This window comes from Phalacrocorax carbo, chromosome 1 (assembly GCF_963921805.1).
Source record: "Phalacrocorax carbo chromosome 1, bPhaCar2.1, whole genome shotgun sequence".
NCBI classification, from domain to species: domain Eukaryota; kingdom Metazoa; phylum Chordata; class Aves; order Suliformes; family Phalacrocoracidae; genus Phalacrocorax; species Phalacrocorax carbo.
Window position 1 is genome coordinate 171,686,713 of NC_087513.1, and position 21,717 is coordinate 171,708,429.

A 21,717-nucleotide genomic window follows, 5' to 3' on the forward strand; every position below is an offset into this window, starting at 1 on the left:
CCTGAATTGCTTACTTGAAGTGTAGCAGCTCCTATAGGAACGACTGAGACTGAGTTTACGCTAAAGTAAACTTTAGCGGGCGGGCGATAAGGGCCATTCTCTCCTCTTGTATGAAGTAGAGATCTGAACTTTATTCTCTTTCATTCTAGATAAGGGAGACCTGACTGAGACCATTCAAGAGTTGGGAGTACTAACATTTCTTGATTATGTTTTTTGTAAGGGACCTCTGTGGTTTAGGCATGGTCAAAACATATTTGGGGGTTTGGCTGTTACCTAAAAGAAGGTGGAGGAATACAGGGGTTCTAGTGTAAAAACCTTTCTTTGAGGCTTTTTAGAGCTACTGATTAGCCGTAGGGTGACATCAGTATTATTAGCCACTTCGTAAGAGTTACAAATGGAACTCCTTTCGTTTTTTCAACATCTGCAGTACATAGGTATCTACATCTCAGTTAGTCAATGTAGCTTGTTTTATGAATTCCAGTGAGTCTCAGTTATTTCCATCACCTTCAGCATGAAGTTTAAAAATCTAGATTACGTTAAGAATTTAAGGATTCACCAGTCTGAATCAGAAACTTTCGGGTATAAGTCAGTGCCATAGGCTCAGAGTCTTTAAGGTTTTTTTGGAAAGTATGCCATATTCTGATGTCTTCTGTGTACTCCTCTTTATTTCTTTCAAATATAGAAACTGTGGAGAGTATTCAGGAAGGCTGAGCTAGGGAAGTGAAGCTGATTTTCTAGGAACCCACTGTAATCTGTGTGTTATTCACAGTCACTTACTTGTGCTCCTGTTCTGCATCTTTCTTTGTTGCAGGGGGAGTGCTGGCTGGCTTTAGGAATATGCACTTTCATTCCTCAAATCATATCCCTTCTACCTGTTCCAAGTTAGTTACTCCAGTAGTTGCTTAGATACCACCCCAGTCAGTCACCTGAGTATTTGAGGGCTAATTTTTACCAGGTCTGTCTGATTTGAAAACAATTGATTTGTCAGTCATCCTTGACTTCCTCTTTCCCTATTCTAACTTGAGATCCTAACCTGACGTTGCTTGTAGCAGCTCTAATTCACTTCAGTTGTTCTTTAATATTAATAACAGCTGTAATAAATTGAGTTTCATCTTTAACAGGGTCATCTGTCGGAAGCTTGGTCCCGTGTGACAAAGAATGCTATTGCTGAAACCATCATAGCTCTGACCAAAATGGAAGAAGAATACAGATCACCAGTGAGGTGCATTGCAACAACCAGAGTAAGAACTTTTCTAAACTTAACATTAGTTCATTGTAAGCATGCAGTAAGAGCCCATCCAAGAGCCTTCCTATATTTTGGGAAAAACTTCCTTATACAGTTTGTTTCAGGAAATGATGCATACAGTATACAGTTTATATTCTCCAAATCTAGCCACGTGCATAATGGACAGGTATCCTAACTAAGATAATCACTGTTTGTCCTAAAAAAAGTCTTGCTTTCTCTGTGTCACAGCAGATTGAGTTTTCTTCTTTCTGGCAGAAATACACCAATAAAAACTGAATTGTGATTAAATATGCATATTGGGTACCTCCCAAATAATGAAGAATAAGTGTTATGCTTATACATTTGGGTTTTTATCCTTGTGGTAATTCTGCTTGAAGTTTGTGATACTTGCCTTTTACTAAATTTATGATATCATCTATGTGGAAAATTGCACAATATGTATCAGCTGTCTTTTTCCAGCTTTCTACACTAAGTGGTTTGACTTGTAGGTCATCAGCTGCCACCTCTCCAGGCTATTATGAAAACACTCAGTAACAAATGTTCTCTAGGACAATTAGGCTAAGCTTCACCTGTGTTTTAGTCTCAAAATGAAAAATAATTTGCTGAGCCCTTTATTATTTACCTGTGTGTTTTTCTCCTTTGTCCTTACTTCTTCCATGAATCTTTTATAGAAACTGGTACTAATTTAACCTTAATAGCCTGAAATACCATGAAAAGTGTAGTTCTAAATTATTACATTCCTACTAGATTATGGCTTCTAAAGCATAATAATTACAGAGGAAGAAGAGGCTTACAAGCACTCATGTTGTTTTCCGTCTTGAAAGTCTGTGCCAGTTGTCCTTTTCGTCCCCTTATTCACATAGTCTCTGCTCTTTGGAAGACATGGTCTCAGAGTACCACCAGCTCCTGCTGTCACCATGTTAGTTTAATCAGGTCTTAGAGGAGCCCTGAATGTCAGCCTCTCTTTCCTTGTGAATGAACTTAGTTCTGTCGTGGAGGTTGGTTTGGGGTTGGGTTTGTTGTTTGGGTTTTGTCTGGGGTTTTTTGGGGGGGTGGGGGAGTCCAATAGAGTTTTTTCAACAAAAGTCATTTTGTTCAAATCAAACCTTTGATCAAAAACTATTGCAACATGAAGTGAACTTCAGTTTAGCTTGCAGGCCTACCGACAAATTATCTCATGTAGCTCATCCCTTTAGGATTTCACTGTAGTCAATGGAGAGGAAGAGATAAAAGCTTCCTCTAAAGAATTGTTAGCTCAAAACCCTTTTCTAGGTAATCTCAAATGCCCCATGCAAAGAGAACAGGGAAACCGGTATTATTGAGTTAAAGTTTTATTGTTTAGGTGGTTTTGTGGGTGGCTTTTTTGTTTTGTTCTGTTTTATTCTGCGTCCTTGAGTTTCTTCTCCCCCAAAGCCTGCAATGTTTGGGAATGATAAACAATGCTATATTTGCCATATTTCTCTAATGTATCCTGGTTGATCTTTCTTCCTTGTGTGTCTCTTGTGTGCTAACTACTGTATTTACGATCATAAAGTGACATACCTGAAAGAAACAAAGTAGTTCCCAAAAGTTCAATAAATTATATTTTATGCTTGACTTCTTTTGGAAAATAAAAAACATGTGTTGTGTGACTAGGCTTCAGCTAACAATAATACAGTTTGCAGGTAACAGTAATAGTCTTATCTGCCAAAGTTTATGTTTTTAGTATTTGGGATTTTGGGGTGGTGTTTGTTTTATTTGTGGGATTTTTTAGTATTTCTAAAACATCTAATACTACCTTGCCTTTCAATAGTTATGGCTGGCCTTAGCATCCCTCTGTGTACTTGATCAGGATCATGTTGATAGACTATCCTCAGGAAGATGGATGGGAAAGGACGGCCAACAAAAGCAGATGGTGAGACTGAAAATCATATATTTTAGTGTTTATTTTCATTTATTCAGTAGTCAGAGAATTTAGAGTAAGGACAGAGAAAGGTAGACTTGGCCTAACCTTATTCTTCCCTTTTGTCCCCACTGAATTGTACATATGCATTTGAAATATTTATGTTCTAGACAAGCAGTGCTCTGAAAACAAAAATTGCAACTTAAAACAATAAGGTAGCAATTCTGCTGGTATTCAGGATGGAGTGAGGCCTTCCTAACACCTGCAGGATGGATTTTTGAGAGTAGATTAATATGACACTCTTCATCGGAGGCTTTTTTCTTTCTGTCTGGATTTCTGTCACATAATAAAGTCAAGTCTTGTGTGTTCCTCAATAACTTCTCTGTAATTTTGTTTCCCCTTCCCCATCTCAGTAGAGAGTAATTACCCCAAAAAGAAAATCTTTCTAACTGAATTTAGTAAAGCTACCATTTAATCCATTACATTCCATACTATATTTGTAAATCCTCTGGGTAAATGAGCTTCTGTCTATATTTTTCAGTATCACAAAAAGCTTATGATTTTTTTAATACCAATCGGGAAAGAGCAAAATAATGAAGCTGGTCTGTTTATGACTTGGTTAGGGACATCCCCGTGGGAGGCAAGGGAAGATTGTGCTTTCCCAGTAGCAACTGAGGATGCCTAGAGCAAAGCAGCCTCCAGAGCAGTTTAGTGTAGGTAGAAAGAGAATACAGGAAACAGAGAGCTGCAGCAGTGTCAAGGACTGAAACTCTGCTGAGAAGGAAGCAGACACAAAAGTTTCTGAGGTGATTAAGAAAGTCAAGGGACTTCTTTGGAAATGTCAGAGGAGCAGCCAAGACATAGTCAAGCAGGAATACAAGCTGCTGAACCCAACCTGACCTTCCTCAATCCTATTTTATATCAGGAAATTCAAATGTTGAGGTGAACTGTGTGTCCCCCTGCCAGGACTGCTGTTGAAAGGATTCTGTTCTAAGTTGCATGAGCAGTATCATGGAAACCACATGTTCTAGGATTAAGACGGAAGCTTGTTCTCAGACATATGCATAGCCAAAGTCAGTCATTGTACTCTATTTGTACAGATACTTTGAACTGCAAAACAGAACTGTGTTGAATTTAAAAAAAATATTATCAATAAAGCAACTTAATTTTATGACAGATTTTGAAGTTTGTTCCTTCAACTGTATTCTCTGAGTTATAGATGGCCTACAGCTTTGATTAGATGTTTGAACAGAGTAAACATACCATATCAAAGTAATGAATGGTAAATATAGTGCCCATTGACTGACCTGAGTACTCATATCTCTGAACTTTTCTGTTAACGTGCCCATAACCCATTGTTACCACATAAATCTTTTCTCAGACTAGCTGAAAACGATGTCTTGGCTATATTGTTGAAAAATGCATTTTTGCTACATCATGCAAAATGTGAGATGAAGAATATCAGAACAACTGATATTCTGATGTAGTAAATTAGGGCTTTTTGTGTCCCGGAGTAATTGTTTAGATACTGATAATTCTAAAGATAGAATTAATACTCTAAATAAGCACTTTATCCCCCTTTACTAATTTTGGGGCATGACTACAGGGAGAATAAAAGCAGATGCTGAAAGGAAATGAGGGATTTAATAAAGACAGAATTATTTAATATTTTTTCCTTTTTTTCTTTTGTTTTTTTTTTTTTTTAGCCAATGTGTGATAACCATGATGATGGTGAAACTGCAGCAATCATTTTATGTAATATCTGTGGGAATTTGTGTACAGATTGTGACCGATTCCTTCATCTCCATCGTCGAACAAAAACTCATCAGAGACAGGTAGAGTATACCTGATACCATGTTGTGTGCACTGCATACATTGTGTGCATTTCCCCAGTATATAAACAAAAGGTAGTGGCAAGTATCAAATCTGAAAAATGGTGTTTTCTTTTATTTTGGAGATGGGATAGATAAGTTTCCATTTAATTATTTTTAGTTGTTTTTACTTAAATTCTCTTCTCCTTTATCTTTTGAAGAAGGTTTAGAAAATCATGTAGCAGTCCTTAAATCTAACTCATGCTACATCAGGTTTTTTATCTCATGTTCTAACATTGTTTAGGAACATATTTTAGGAGAATCTAGGACCTGCATAGACTTTCTTAAGTACACATTGGTTCTTTATTCCTGTTTAATTATATCTCCTTTACTGCTTCTATCATATGAGTCAGTGCTTGCCAGCCCCTATCCAGGAAGACCGCTTGACAGCAAATATTCCTGCTGGTTCCCTTATGTCAGTCTTATCTTTCAGTATTCCTCCAGCTTTCACTGTCTTTTCACAGGTGAATATGTTGTCGTATTCATAGGCCTGAAAATATCCTGACTTCTTTTGGTTTTGTTCTTAGGATTGAAATGTCTTTCCTCTTTGACTTAGATGAGTTTTACAAATTGCTGCGTACTCTGCTAATCAGCGTTCTTTTGTGTTATTCTTTTATCCTCTTCATCTCTAAACCTGCAACTACATTCTCCCTGGAATATTTCTTTTTCGGATTGAAATTAATGTTGAAGATGCCTTAGCTTCTGAAACTACTGAACATTTCCTCTTTCTTGACATTATTTCTCTTTCATGTTTTTTGTGGTCTTCTATTTTCCCCTTTCCCTCTGACTACTTATGCTAAAATAATAAACCTCATTAATAAAGTTAATTCATTGGAAATCATTCCTGTTGTCCCTCTCCTAAAGTGGATCTAGATTGGCTTTTAGTTAGGATCAGGAATGGGCTTTTGAAGCAGATATGATCATCTCTCCTTAATGTGCTTTGGTTTGTGTTATAAAGCAGCCTTGGAGTGCATGAACTGGATTCCTTTCAGCTGAAACTAAAAACAACAAAAAAAGATAGATGCAGGGGACACGCTGCTATGGTCGTTCAGTGCAGGGGATCAGCTAGTCTAGAGCACGTGGAGTTTCATTCCACAGATCTCCTCCTTGGTGCCTCAGTATTTCCTGGGAAGTTCCATGTGGATCTGTTATCTTCTATTTCTTAAGCAGAATCTTTGCAATCCCCTTTGAAATGTTCCTGTTTTGTCATCCTAAGATGATGATTTTCTATGTCTACACTTCTGTCGTGGTACAGCAGTCTAGTACTCATTTATTTTTCTGATTTCTCCTATATAGCCTGTTCAGATTACAGTTGGTAAGAAGTAAGCTCTTATCTCATAGAAGTCCTCACATCTCTCCTTTGATCTGTCCAAAATCTTACTTCTGAAAGCACGTTTAAACTTTTCTCTTTCTTCACCACTTTTACCTTTACATCTCTCATGTTAAGCCCCTCAATTTAAATTTCAAATTCTGCCATGGTCCCTGTCTCCTGTTTTCTGTTAGCTTCCTGTTCTTTGTCCAACTTCTGTCATACATATGTCTTTAATGTATTTTCTCTCCCTCCAAAAAAGGACAGCATGTAAGTTACAACCTGCTTATGCAAATCCTTTGTGAAGCAATTACAGGTTTTTTCCTGATTCTGATAAGAACTAAAACGAAGTTTAAATTGAGTGTATGCTTCCGCACCCAGGAAGATTTCAACTTCTATTTAATTGTAGCTGAAATGAATGGAAACAGAACTGCCTTCAAAACTTAGGAAAGGAGAAAAACAAGAGACTGTATAAAGTCCACTAAGGATATCATGCAGTTTTTTGATTTTGCAAAAGTTTTATTTTTTTCCTTATTGTAGCCAAAAGTTTCTACAGTGTATTTATGTGAAAGTAAAAAATATTAATATTACACACTCATATAATTGCTATTATATAGTATAGATTATTAAGACCAAAACTGTCAATGTCACTTTGATGAACTATTAGCATGGTTATGTGAAGATATTTCTAATGCTACCATGTGCTTTTAATATACTGTGGCCTCCTGAAGGAGTTGAATGGTAGTTATGAAGTCCAGGCTCCATATCTTTTATTTAAGAAAAAATGTTGTGCAGCTCTCTTCTTAGCATTGCTGTGCTATTGTTTCCCAGCTGTGTTAGCTCAAGCGTTAATTTTATATATTTATATATTTTTACTTTTAAAAACACATTCTGCTATATGTACAAATTACAGAATGCATAAAAGTAAAATAGCTTGCAGTAGACAAACTCCGCAGAATCTATAAAACATCTGATGAAAATCCAAGGAGACAGTGACAAAAATAACACAGAGATGCTATTTAGTATCTGTTTGATTAACCTGACAGGTATTCAAAGAAGAAGAAGAAGCTATCAAAGTTGATCTCCACGAGGGTTGCGGTAGGACCAAACTTTTCTGGCTGATGGCATTAGCAGATTCGAAAACTATGAAGGCTATGGTGGAGTTTAGAGAACAGACAGGTAAAACACAACTGTTATTACTTGCTCTTTACCCTGATTATTTTTACCTTTTTCTGACAAATGCTCATTTTAAAGGGATTAAAAAAACCAAACCACCACAGCTGGGGTTTTCACCTGCTTTAGGGCAATGGTTTTAATTGTTAATAAAAATAAAATAGTTTAACTGCATAAGAATTGCTGGTTTTGTGGTGGTTTTTTTGTGATGGCTGTTTAGAATATCAGTCTTTTATGTTTCATTACAAAAATTTTTGGTTTTGTTTACTCTTGCGGACCTAGGCAAACCGACCACCAGCAGTTCCGAAGCATGTCGTTTCTGTGGGTGTAGGAGTGGAACGGAATTATCAGCAGTGGGAAGCGTTTGTTCTGATACAGATTGCCAGGTGTGTATGAACAAATATCAATCATCAATAATTACATAACTAGAAGAGGCTGTAGGATGAAATTGATTTCCTCCTTTGAGTAAACCTTGTTCATCCCTGTGGTCCATTTTAAATTGGAGCTTTCATATGAAAAGGTTTGAATATTGAATGTTATATTATAATTCGAATACTGCTGAGTTTGTAAATGTTTAGTGTAATTACAGGCTGCAAACACCAATAGTCAACCAAAATACTGGGTAGTTTCATTATTATCTTCAAAAGCATTTCAAGTTTTTGCAGTAGCATTCCAATTTTAAAGTAAAATAAACACTGTCAACATGAAGTCTAGTGTACTGGAAAGCTTCATAAAAGCAGTGTGCGAAACAGCCTGTTTATTATGTGAGTGTCAAACATTCAGGACTTGGCCAGATTCATCGACTGCATCCACTTATCCTGAGCATTTTTGTGCCCCGCAGTACAGGTACAATTAGCAGAGGGCCAAATCCTAACCAGTTTCTTATCCCACCCGATTTATTTCTGTTTATGTGTGGCAAATTTGTCATCTTTTTTTTTCTCTCTCAGCCTATTGAACATATTATTGTTACATTAAGTCAGTTCAATTCATTGTTAGCTTCTGCAAAATTTTTAAGTCTTCTGCTTACTAGGGATAGGAATTAAGAGGTGGTTAAAATACCATTTCCATGTAAAAGTGCTTTATGCTGATTAATGATGAGCTCATAATGTGTTCTTAAGAGGGGGCTGCTTCATACCTCTCCTGAAAGACCAAATTCTGCAGATATCTTAAAGGCTGTTAATACAGGGCAAGCAATGTTTATGCAGGAGGCACTTAATATACAAAATAGACATGGAGAATTAAAGAGTATTTCTCTTTATATTAAAATTAAATATTAAAATGTAAAAATTATGGTTTCATTGTGCCAGTGCTATTCAGGAGTAACAAGAGAAAAAGGTATCGGTTTTACTTGAAGTACACAAAACGTGCAGTTTCTCTCAAGTACCTGCTGTAGCGGCAGACAACGTGAATCGTGATTCTTTTGTCTCAGTTTATTGCACATCCCAGCAACCCTTCAAAAAAGCGACACTATGTCAAACCATTCAGTGGAGGGGAGAAAAAGATTAATCATTTACTTTTAATAGGAGTATGCTAAAATTGCCTGCAGCAAGACACACCCCTGCGGTCATCCCTGTGGAGGCGTTAAGAACGAAGAGCACTGTTTGCCGTGCTTGCACGGCTGTGATAAGAACGCTACAACTCTTAAACAAGATGCTGATGACATGTGCATGATCTGCTTTACTGAAGCACTTTCGGCAGCACCAGCTATCCAGGTTTTATCTTTTTTTCCCCCCTTTTAAGAGATTAATATCATGGTTGTAAAGTGTGGAAGAAGTTAAAATATAAAGTCCTTCAAATGTACTCTTACTAATTTCAAAGCAGGCACGGTTAACAATATGTACATTACTTAAAAAGCTTTCGTTTTGTCTGGCGTTACTGCTATTTCAAGGAAGCAGGTTGTATCACTTTAGTTTGCTGTGTCTACTTTATTAAAATATATGGTATTCCGTAAATGAGAACCACCGCTCAGGTAATTAATTTCAACTCAGATAAATAAATACTTCATATATATTTCATATATCCAACTGGAGGTTTTGGAGTGGAAATGTTATGGTCTTAACAACCATGTTATATTCTTTCTCTTTGTTAAGAAGCAAATAGGGGTCTTCCAGGGTTGTAAATAAACTTAATTTTGAGGTTGATAAACATTGCCACTAGAAAGAAAATAACTACTTCTGGTTTGGTGGTTAATGTAACTTCAGTGTTCACTTACATGTATTCTTTTCTAAAGCTGGACTGCAGCCACGTTTTCCATTTGCAATGCTGTCAGCGAGTACTAGAAAACAGATGGCTTGGGCCAAGGATAACTTTTGGGTTTATGTCCTGTCCTATTTGCAAGGTAAATGAGCTATGTGGTTACTGCCTAGGTCAACCAAGTTAGTAATATACTGCTTGTTACAATATAAGTTAGTTCTATGTCATTTGTTTCCTTAATTTCTGATGTCACTAAAGAAAGGGTATTGGTGATGCATCTTTTTAGCTTCTACTGTTCCCTGAACTAAGGATCCTCTTAAAAAGAAAGCACAATGCAGACATTATCTTAATGCTGTTTTATTCTTGGCACCATCAGCTTGTAAATTCCCAATATTTGGGGATGGCGGGGAGGGGAAGAAGTAATCTTTAATGTACACTATCTGATGCAGGAAAGGGCTCCTCTATTTTACTAACCCCTTTTAAAGCTGCTTTGCTTTTCAGTGTAAGGACAGAGCTGAAGAATATTTGTACTTAGTTCAGCTTAAAATACTAAAAATTCCTCTTGTACTCTATAAACATCATAACTGCTGTAAGGAAAAGCATATGCTAGCTGCTGGGAAGGAGCCCGAGGAATAGGAAATTTGTGGTCAGCTGTTCTGCGTGCTGCATTTCTTCCTTCATGCAGATTTTGGTAATTTATGGCAAAAGCTTGTGATCATTAAATGATACAGAGCTGGCAGAGAGGGCCGGCAGTCGTTATTCTTAATTGCTGAGCAGTAAGTCAAAAAGGAACAAAATTAGAGAAAACATGCAATCAGAATATTCCTGTGCTGTGGTGAATATTTCATGTACCCTTTACCATCCCTCTGTGGTTGTTACAGTCTGTTGTAAGGACTGATGATTTCATATAACAAAAAGCCATATAAATAGCATTCCTGGTTCCTATTTTTGCAGCAAATAAAGTGTATAGTATATCAGCCATTTTTTTAAATGCCCATTGCCTGAGCTTTTAGGGTTTTATGACATCTGTTATGCTATTTGTGTTTGACCACAATACAAATTATCACAGCTGTTGTAATAAAGATGCAAGAATTTTTAATCGGGTTTTTTTTTTTAATTTCAGAACAAAATCAATCATACAGTATTAAAGGATTTGCTTGATCCAATCAAAGAACTCTATGAAGATGTAAGGAGAAAAGCGCTGATGAGATTGGAGTACGAAGGGTTGCACAAGAGTGAGGCCATCACAACACCAGGTGTTAGATTTTACAATGACCCAGCTGGCTATGCTATGAACAGATATGCTTATTATGTTTGCTACAAGTGCAAAAAGGTATGACGATTAGACATTAGTGTGTGTATATATTCTTTTATGTGTATAATAATACCTTGTTATACTGTATAATTATTAATAATCATATTTATTATTTATATATTACCTATATATTTAATATATTTAAAACAAAATAATAGTTGTGTGTTTTCTATAACTAAAAATACATGTTATAGTTTCAAAAGCAATTTCTTAAAGAATGGAACATATGTTTAATATATTGTGTATGGAGTAGGAAAGCAGGAAAATAAATTGTTGTTAACCCATAATTAAAAAGAAGTGTTGTGCAAATTAGATGTACGTAGCATCTTATCTCGTAAAGCTCAAAAGTATACACAGAGCCGTTCAGAAACCAAAAGCACACTGAGGTGATAGCCACCTTAGAAGAATGTGCAGATGAAACCATGTTAGAACACCAACCAACCATACCTTTGTCCTGCTTCCAACTCATACTTTACACAAACATTAAAATAGTACAAACGTAAGTTTCATTCTAACTCTCTGATACGGAGAGTTCCTCACTGAGATTCCACTTAAATATTATTTTCACCCAAGTTAGAGTTCATTGCAGATGCAGTAAACTGACTTTGAGGCAGAAGTGTTAGAAAAAGGAATGAAAGAGGAAATATGTGGTCTAGCCTGATGGACTCTGGGTCATATATTTACAGTTTTCTTCAAGTAGAGAATATGAAATTTATCCAGAAGACAAAAATTGTGTACAAACAGCCCCTGGTTCCCACCAGCAGAGAAGAGACAAACATTTTTTACCTATGGTAGGAGGCATTTTGGATCATCACTGAATCCCCTCCCGTTGTTTCTCTTACCTGAAGCTGATTTTAGTGCCCATCTTGATGACACCTTTTTCCCCGAAGGAATGAAAGGAATAAGGCAATTCCACGACAAAATTTTCAAGGGAATCCCCAATTATTTTTTTGTTAAGTGGAAGTGCCAGTTTGGAAATAAGAGGAGAAAGGATTAACTTCATATGCTAGAGGAGAGCAGTAATGAATCCCTCTAGCTCATTATTACACGGTTACTCAGTTCACTTTTGTTCCTGCCTCCAATAGTTAACCAATTTTCACTCATCTTTAGCAACTTGCGTGCTGCCTTTTTTTCCCTCCCTTACAAAAATAATTTCTTTTTTCATCTTACTTTCTCCAGTTTTTAGTCCGGTCCCTGATTTTCATTACACTTTCTTTCCAGTATTTAATACTCATTATTTCAGTGGTTTTCTTCTTGCCCTCTTTTTCCTTCTCTGTGTCTGAACAGCAACATTCAACTATTTAATTTCTAACTTCTTTCCTTCCTCCAACACCCGTCCACCCCAAACTACTACCTAATTCCCTGACATACATTCCATAGGACTCCCCCTTTTCTTTTTAGTCTGCAGATTTTGGGGGAAGTTGGCTTTTCCTAAATTTTTCTTTCCTTGTAGTTGCCTTAAGCCCACCTTCCCTGTCCTTCTACAATCACTGCAAAAAGGCCGGAATTGCCGAGAGCAAGAATTTTGTGCATTATCTAATTACTTAATTATATGGTAACAAAGGAAGCAAGGAAGTTACTCATCGCCTCATCTCACTACTGCACATGAAAAACACTTTAGTATATGAGGAAATTAGTCAGAGGTGGCAGTCTTTCATGGTGTGTTTTTTGTGCCCAGCGTGCCCTGGTAGAATAAGATGAGAAAGTAGAATCAGTTTGTAGGAAATAGCAAAATTCTAATTATAAGGGGTTCCACATGAGCATAAAAAAAGATACTAGTTTGGCTAGTAAAAAGCCCTGCTGGTACAATATTTCTCTGCTGCCTTCAGCCTCAGGCCTGTCTTTCTTATATACAGTTCATAGAGCACCCAAATACTCTTTCAGAAGCCTTTCAGTCACTTGCACGTTGTGCTATTTTTCATGTTGTTTATCCTGAGAGTGAGAGATGTTGTCTTAGCACCTCAAGAACATGTACCTAGAGTCAGAGCCGAGAGTTATCAGAACAGTGGAGACTATAGTAACGACCCTTATTCATCGATTTCCCCTTACAAACTGAATTTGTTAAAATAATAGTTGTCTCTAGTTTAACCTCCAACCATTCCTATATGAAATGTAGGCGTATTTTGGTGGCGAAGCTCGTTGCGATGCTGAGGCTGGGCAAGGAGATGACTATGATCCAAGAGAGCTTATTTGTGGTGCATGCTCCGATGTTTCAAGGGCTCAGGTAAGTAAAGAACTTGTATTCATGGTTTTATTTCATTCTGAAGCTCCAAGTACCTGAGTTGTACAATAACTCACTGTAATTCGTAAATATATGTATTGTATAATATTAATATATACTACGGAATGTAGAAATGTGTTGTTCGGATTGTTACAGCACGGCTACTCCATCTATCGGTGTATGTTTTCTTTTGTTTAGATGTGTCCCAAACACGGTACAGATTTCTTGGAATACAAATGCCGCTACTGCTGTTCAGTTGCTGTCTTTTTCTGTTTTGGGACAACGCATTTTTGCAATGCTTGCCATGATGATTTCCAAAGAATGACAAGCATCCCTAAAGAAGAACTCCCACACTGTCCCGCAGGTAGTATTTTTATAAAGCAAATTTACTACACTGAATTCTGAGACTATTCTGATATTCTTATCTTTTCTTGCTGGTGACTTCTAGGAAAACCGCAGGGTCGGTCATGCAAATCTTAAATTCAGTATCTTGAATAATAGTAGAATGGGTTTGTTCTATGCATGCTTTTGAGTTTTTGCGTTTCTGGCAATAATACAGGCAATGTCATCACACTTGATTCTTTAAACATTAGATGCTTTGATACAGAAAGGCATTTCAATTAACCTACACCAAGTCATGCTCCAGATGTGACACGATGTGTTACCATTGAAAAAATTAACACAGTGCTACTAAATACTGTGCCTGTACTTACGTACCTGTCATGTGCAAAGTCTTGCCAGTGCCTTAGTTTCTAACTTCATGTGCCACTGACTTAATCTCAATAAACCACATTTATCTTGCTGTTGAAAAAAAGGGAGATCTTTTTTGATTAAGATATTTACATGAAAGAAAAAACCAAAAAGACAATTCCTAATACAACCTTAGAATTATTTTTACTGCAGTGTAACTCTCGTTCATATTTATCGATTTTGCTTTTGGATCACGCTGATTTCTTCTACAGTATTAATGAGATGAAACTTATTTTGTGATTCTTCCTATAAGCTTTTTGCCTTTTTTTACTTTGAATTTTATTGAAGTTACATGGCAGTTTGATTTGGTTGGTTTTCTCCCCCCCCCCTTCAACGGAAGTGCTTTAAGGAGCTCACAGTTCTTGATCATGTTTTGTCAGATCTAATTGAATGGCATTTTTTCTCTTCGCCTATTAAGCCTCTAGACTTCTTGCTTGAATTTGACTCTCAAAGGACCTTTCTATCTGCTGTTTCTTCACCCTTCATTTTTGATGCCTTAAGTTCACACTACAGATGTATTACCTTCACTTAGCATGTGTTTTGAGGAAGTGTACTATATGTTTGTTCACATCCAGACTGCAAGCATTAATCTTGTCTTTTCTTTTCCCCTCACCCTTAAATTCACTGTAGGTCCCAAAGGTAAACAACTTGAAGGAACAGAATGTCCACTTCATGTTGTCCATCCACCCACTGGTGAAGAATTTGCTCTGGGTTGTGGGGTTTGCAGAAATGCTCACACTTTTTAGACTAGCAGGTTTCTTACCCGAGCAAAACAGGTGCCCTCATCCCTCAAGTGTCCTGAAAATAAAGCCTAGCTGGGATGAGGATGGGACCATTTCATAACCCAGGTAAAAGGAACAATTTACAGTGCAAGAAGGATGCCAAATACCATGTACATAATTCTTGCTGTGAGATATTGACATTTTTTTGAACCGAGACATCAAAACTTGTGAGGTGTTTGCATGTGGCCATTACAGTCATCGGCTAGGAAACATTGGACATTTACAAATAAATAATTGCTGTTAAAGGATCTGTGTGTCTGTGGACTATGAATGATGCTGGCTTTCAGGAGAAAGAAAAAAAAATATTGATTATTGTATACTGACTTTTTGTAATCTTGTACAATTGTAACGCATCACAAGTGGGGATGGGAAAGAGGAATATTCTGGTTTATTTCCTAGACTGTTATTAAAAAAAAAATTGTGTTAGGAAGGCATAAATGTATCAAGTATCACGCTGTATATAAAGGTATCAATGTTTGTCCTGTATAAGAATTATGAAATTACAACAGCAGTTTCATTTAAACTTCTGGGTTATGTTTGAGCCTGAAATTTTAATGAAGTGCAATACTGAGTGTGCCTCATATCTTGCAGCTGTAAACATAATGGAATGTACATGTCAATAAAGCCACTGTACATTTTTATACAGTGAAAGTCTAATTAATGTGTAAGCCTCCATTTTCATAAATGTTTTTATAAAGCGGGGGGGAGGGGAGCAGTTCTTATAATTATTTCCGCAGGTTCTTTTAAAAAGTAGGGGAGTCTGTTGGGTAAACTGGTGGTTATAGAAGTACTTAAGACGTGAAGAGCGCTGCTCAAATCTTTGAAAGAAAAGATGAATAAATGTACTAGCATTCATATGAAGTATGGTATTTCCATTCCAATCTCCAACAATGTTGTAAAACACAAAAGATTACTCCATTTTAAATTATTTTTATCAGTTAAGACTTTTCAGTAAAATATCACCCCCACTTTTAGGACAAGTAGCCTTTTGCCATGAATCCCCAAACATTCACTTAATAAGAGTCCCAAGTCATCTGCTCCTCTGTAGAATCATAGAATGGGTTGGGTTGGAAGGGACCTTTAGAGGCCATCTAGTCCAACCCCCCTGCAATGAGCAGGGACATCTTCAACTAGATCAGGTTGCTCAGAGCCCCATCCAGCCTGACCTGGAGTGTTTCCAGGGATGGGGCATCTGGGCACCTCTCTGGGCAACCTGTGCCAGTGTTTCACCACCCTCATTGTAAAAAATCTTTTCCTTACATCCAGCCTAAATCTACCCTCCTTTAGTTTAAAACTATTAGCCTTTTTCCTGTCACAACAGGCCTTGCTAAAGAGATAGTGAAAAGCAAACTATAACTTCAAGTAAAGACATGAACAACTGCTTTCACAGTTAAGATATAGGTAGACGGCATCCAGATAGGTCAGAGGACCTTGATCAGACTGGAACCGTGGGATCCATCTTGCCTAACTTCAGATATATCTTTGATATATCCGTACAGATATATCTTTGGAAAGATATATACGTCAGGAGATAGGCTGCTTGGTAAGTTCTTGGAATATACTTGAAATAAATATGCTATATGAAGTTGAGAAAGCAATTATAAGGCGACTTCACTAAATCTGATTATGACTGAAAGGCAGTTTAGATGAAAACAACCACAAAGTGACAACATTCATGATTCTGAAAGGGAAGGAGACAGAAAACAAGCTAAAGAAATTATATTCAGTAAATTGACAGAAGTCTTAGATAAGATCCTGTAGGAATCAAGTGTTAAAAAAAATATTATTTAGGGGTGTTCATGCTCTCTTTGGAACAACCAGCTATACTAAGATCCCAGGCAGCAGCTACCCTACTGCAAACAAAGGATATAACAGGATAGGCAGTCAGTTTGGCCAAGTCAGGAATTAGATCTTTTTTTTTAAAAAAAAAAAAAACAAAAAAAACCAAATTACTACAGATGACTAGCAGGGCGGAAAGGTACAAGATAAAACTTAATTTGCAATGGATATAAAGAATAACAAGTAGGCAAAAGAAAGATTGCCCCTGTACCTGCAGTGATGAAGCCCTTCATTCCACACAAAAAAATCAACCATTTCAAATTACATTAAACCCGCTATCTTATTTGAGTGTTAGGAGGAAGAAGCCAATGTGGTGCTTTTATTCAGCATGTTGAAGAGTCAAGATTCTTCCTACACTGTACTTGCAGAAATGGAGAGCATGACTCACCTGTCCCAATTATGTCCATACTGTAGATGTTTACCTCAGACATAGTCGTCTTCAGAGGGGAAGGGCAGGCGCTTCTGGGATGTCCTTCATTTCACCTCAGTGTAAAAGAAGCTCAGGTGTAGGTGGCTGTACTGTGCATTTTTAAAGTTAAGTCACCACAACCTACTCTGGGGCCTGAAGCAGCAGCAATGTTTTGGACCAATGACACTGCGACCTTCAGCACCAAGGCAGATTTGGGTTTTTGGGTTTTTTTTGTGAGAGGATGTTGAGATACAAAGAGGGAAAGGTCAAAGTTTGAAGTGTTCTTCCACGTTTGTGGTTCCGTGTTTGTGAGGTTTCTTCATAAACAGACCATCAGCCTTCCCTCTGGCGCAGCGTTCCACACATTCTGGCGGGTGAAGGGTAGACACTGGCCCAAGGTTTGACAGTCCGTGTTTTAATATTGCCAGCTGCTTTCTGGAGACCCACTATGGGTCTTAAGTCTTTTTAAGTGTCTTTATTTGAAAGTGTAAGTTCCTCACTCAATACTTGACGATCCTGTATCTACAACCTGAGAACTCCTATTGGACACACCCTGGGTTGCTTGAGAATGGGAGGTGTAGAGTAAAAGATGGAGAATGACTTTCTAAGGACTCTTCTACTCATCATACAAGAAATGTGCTGTAGGGTTATCAGAACTAATACGCCTGATAGTTGGGAGGTGCTGCAGTACATTTGGACTATACCAATGGTATTAAACCAGTGGTTAGAGTACAACAGGGTGTACACAGGACAGAAAGTGGAAGAAAGCAGAGCCCGGTGTATTTATTAAGGTGCTCCCTAACATACTATTCAGATATGTCTCTCCTTCGCAACCCAGACCTTCCTCACTCCCTGCTCCTCATCCACATTCAACGCCTCATGTCGCTGCCCCCCTGCTCTTCACCAGGACTCTCAGGTCCCAATTTCCATCCTAATCCACCGCAGGCAAGCCCTTTTTTCTCCTCCCATTGCTTTCTGGCTACCGTTTCTCCGTATTAGGAGCCTCTTTCTGCACCCCGGCGCACAGGAGCGGAGCTGCCACGGGGCGGGGTAGCAGGAGGAGCAGCGCCCGAGTTAGGCTGGGCGCTGCTGCTCCTCCGGGCTGGCCGCACACAGCCAAGGAGGCCCACAGCAGAGCCTGTAGCTGCCGAATCCAGTGCGCAGCGTATGCTGTGCCATTTTAAAACCAGTATAAGAGGTTACAGAAAGGGAGAATTTTTTTTTTTTCTTATGTGAGTGCACGAAGAGGAACCTTACTTTAAGTGTTCGTAATGCACGTGTCAAGCGAGGTATGGCTGCGTTTACACCAAGGATTTCAGCGCTTCCATGGTCCCAGGTGATGGATGAGACGTCTGTAAAAGAAACTTAATTCAGAAGGTATTTGGCTTAGAAAAGTAATCTTTCTAATTATAAACTGACTTGATGAGGAATCATTAAAAGAAAATATAAAAAGAAAAAACTTTTGCCCAAAAAGGATATTGAAGACAGACAAACTAACCACGGTAGAAGATTAATGCATGTAATTTGAAGTGTTTTATATCTTTATGCATAGGTTCTTGACATAGGTCTCTGTGGATCTTACATTCTGGAAAAATGAGTTACAGAGAGCAGGCGATCTGAGGTGTCTGAGCCACTATCCTTGTTAGAAAATTTCTGACTGTGGCACCATAGTTACAAATGAATTGCATTTTTAAATTTTCCAGCCTTCTCCTTCATTTTAGATTAATGAGTATTAATTTAGGAAGTTGAGATTACAGTGGGAAAAGAACATGACACTGCTACATTCAGCTTATTAAGCGGACTGAGCGAGGGACAGGCAGTGTCGGGGAAACGTTTCCCTTGCACACGACTGTCGACCCCCAATCCCTGCCCCAGGGAGGTGGCACGGCTGAGCGTGAGCGTCGGGCTCTTGGGTAGAGCTCGGCTCCCACGCTTAACAGTCGCACCTCGCACACGCCGCTCCCACGCAGTGTCAGACATTCATGTCACCGCATCTGCCCCCGCACCGATCTCTACTTCTGGTTACAGCCAGATGCCAGCACAGGCCGCTAATCAGATCAGTCCACAATAAGATTGTTGCGTGCCTTTCCAGCAGTCTCACGCGCTTTTGTGTCAGCTGTTGATCCGCAGCCCACAATGGAAATACTCGGTTCTTGCCCTGTATGCCTCAGGGAGTTTTGAGGAACCTTTTAAAGCAATTACCCCCAGCTTTTATTGAAGCATCAGCAACACTATCAAGTAACCAGCCTGTTGCAGGCAACGTTGTGCCCTGCTGTCGCTCATCCTTAGTTTTATCTTTCTATTTTTCTGTGACCATGAGTCCATAAGTTGAGGGCCTCTGTTTTAAGGACCATTTTACCCATAGCTACTTTTTGAAAAACAGGTGAGTTTCAGCTCCTGTTCTATAAGGCCTTGTTTGTGATAGATAATATATGCTTACCAGGCCTTAACACTGTATTCTAACAGTGTAAGCACTTCCCTCCCCCTAGAAAATCTTCCTGTGTAGCTGTATTAAGGGGATAAAAACAGGAAGTTTTCCTAATGATGATATCCATTGCTGAAAAACAATAACTTCAACTGGCATTGTTAAAGAACAAGTTTTGGTTTTCTGTCTTTTTCAGCACAGTCTGCTGAGGAATGAGATTGTCACAGGCAGTCTAGAACAGGTCCTTCAGCCACTGACCCACCACACTAATCTCCCCGTATTTTTCACAGCTGGTACTTTCATTAAATTGGAGCTGGCGGCTCATGCCCTGCAAGCCTTGCGTACTTTCATCATAGCTGGATCTGGTCTATTTTATTGTTGCTTAATTCTCTTCCAACTGCCTCTATGATTTTCCCATCTGCATTTTTCTCCTAGCCAGATGCAAGCCAGGCTTATCAGGGTGGAGCACAGCTGCTGCGTGACTGCTTCAGAGCTACTTGGGTAGAGCCAGAAAATCAGCACAGGTGAGACTTTCACTGCTAAAAGCTGTAGCATTTACAACCAAGGCCTTGTGGTTGCAGTGTTGCTGCAGGCTTCTTCAGGCAGGTGGCAGTCTGTCAGCCGAAACAGGAAGAGGTTATACATGCAAGACCTCAGCCTGACACGGTGAGAAGTTAGGCTGTTACCAGCTGTCGTTCTCTTTTATGGAAGGGCGTTTGTGGGCTGTTCCTCATCTTCACATGATCATAGTGAGGGGCTGCTTCAAGTTTCTGCCATAAGTGAGTGACTCCCCAGCCAGAAAGCCTGATAGTTGCAAATATAACTTGTTATTACTAGAAACTGTAATTGGGGGCTGTTAGCTTCCCACCTTTAGAGAGCCAGCTATGAACCGGAACATGGGGCTGAAAGGAGAATTTCTAAACAGTGAGAATGGAAGACACCAAACATATCCAAGTGGGGACAGTAAAACATTTACATTTTCTTGACAGTATTGGCTTCAGCCGTAAATACACCTCATTATCTACCGAGGTTTGTGTAGCCGTTCCATATAACTGAACAAGGTACACAGTCACATAGTTGCCGTTTGTCACGGTTTAGCCCCAGTCAGCAACCAAGCACCGCACAGCCGCTCGCTCACTCCCCACGGTGGGACGGGAGAGAATCGGAAGAGTAAAAGTGAGGCAACTCATGGGTTGAGATAAAGACAGTTTAATAGGTAAAGCAAAAGCTGCACATGGAAGCAAAGCAAAACAAGGAATTCATTCACTCCTGTGCATGGGCAGGCAGGTGTTCAGCCATCTCCAGGAAAGCAGGGCTCCATCACGTGTAACGGCTACTTGGGAAGACAAACACCATCACTCCCAATGTCCCCCCCTTCCTTCTTCTTCCCCAGCTTTATATACTGAGCATGACGCCATATGGTATGGAATATCCCGTGGGTCAGCTGTCCCGGCTGTGCCCCCTCCCAGTTTCTTGTGCACCCGGCAGATCATGGGGAGCTGAAAAAGTCCTTGACCAGTGTAAGCGCTACTTGGCAACAACTAAAACATCTCCAAATTATCACCACTGTTTCCAGCACAAATACAAAACATAGCCCCATGCTGGCTACTATGAAGAAATTTAACTGTATCCCAGCTGAAACCAGGACACTGTTACATGCTTTTACAAGCGTTTTTGAGATGCTCATTAATTTGCCCAGGGTGAGGTGATAACCCATCTCTTACCTCCAGATTTTTGATGCATTTCCCAAAAAGCTGAAGGCTGGATGTAGATTTATAAATACATATAGAACAATAATGGGTGAGCTGCGGTAAATGTCTCAAGACATTTTGAATTGAGGAAAAACAGAATATTCTCTCGTAGAAATTCAAAAGTAAAATGAACTTTTCTCACTGGAAAACATTCCTGGTTTATGCAAGTAATTTTTCCCCACTAATAATTTCAAGGAATTAGACTTAAAAATGAAAGAAAGAAAGAAAGAAAAAAGGTTTCTTTTTCAAGAGACCTTAAGTATGCAAGAAAATACTGCTGAAAATTTTTTTATATAAAGTGCCCCTCAAAGAACTCCTGGACGGTAACATCTGAGAGATCACTGAAGAACTGTTACCCTGTTTCGAAGCTGTTTCAAGACTGGGGAGAGCATTGGATCACACCCAGCTGTTTCCAAGAAACTTAACGATGGAAATTGGTATCATAACCCGCTAGCCTGAAATTAAAAATTCAAGCAGCAATTTATTATAGACTGCAATAAATAATTAAGTTCTGGGAATCACAGCAACTTTAAGAAGTTCAGTCACGCACA

General features: G+C 38.7%; 1 protein-coding gene across 1 annotated transcript in view; it reads left to right on the plus strand.

Moving 5' to 3' along the window:
• MYCBP2 (MYC binding protein 2) overlaps nt 1-15,417 on the plus strand; it is a 209,398-nt gene extending 193,981 nt beyond the window's left edge. The window contains exons 73-83 of the mRNA XM_064447372.1: nt 1,122-1,241; nt 3,039-3,140; nt 4,835-4,963; nt 7,355-7,487; nt 7,764-7,867; nt 9,005-9,193; nt 9,712-9,819; nt 10,798-11,007; nt 13,106-13,213; nt 13,409-13,574; nt 14,591-15,417. Of these exons, the coding sequence (XP_064303442.1) occupies nt 1,122-1,241; nt 3,039-3,140; nt 4,835-4,963; nt 7,355-7,487; nt 7,764-7,867; nt 9,005-9,193; nt 9,712-9,819; nt 10,798-11,007; nt 13,106-13,213; nt 13,409-13,574; nt 14,591-14,706 (1,485 nt within the window). The 3' untranslated portion in view covers nt 14,707-15,417. The remainder of the gene's footprint in view (nt 1-1,121; nt 1,242-3,038; nt 3,141-4,834; nt 4,964-7,354; nt 7,488-7,763; nt 7,868-9,004; nt 9,194-9,711; nt 9,820-10,797; nt 11,008-13,105; nt 13,214-13,408; nt 13,575-14,590) is intronic.
• The last annotated feature ends 6,300 nt before the right edge of the window (nt 15,418-21,717 follow it).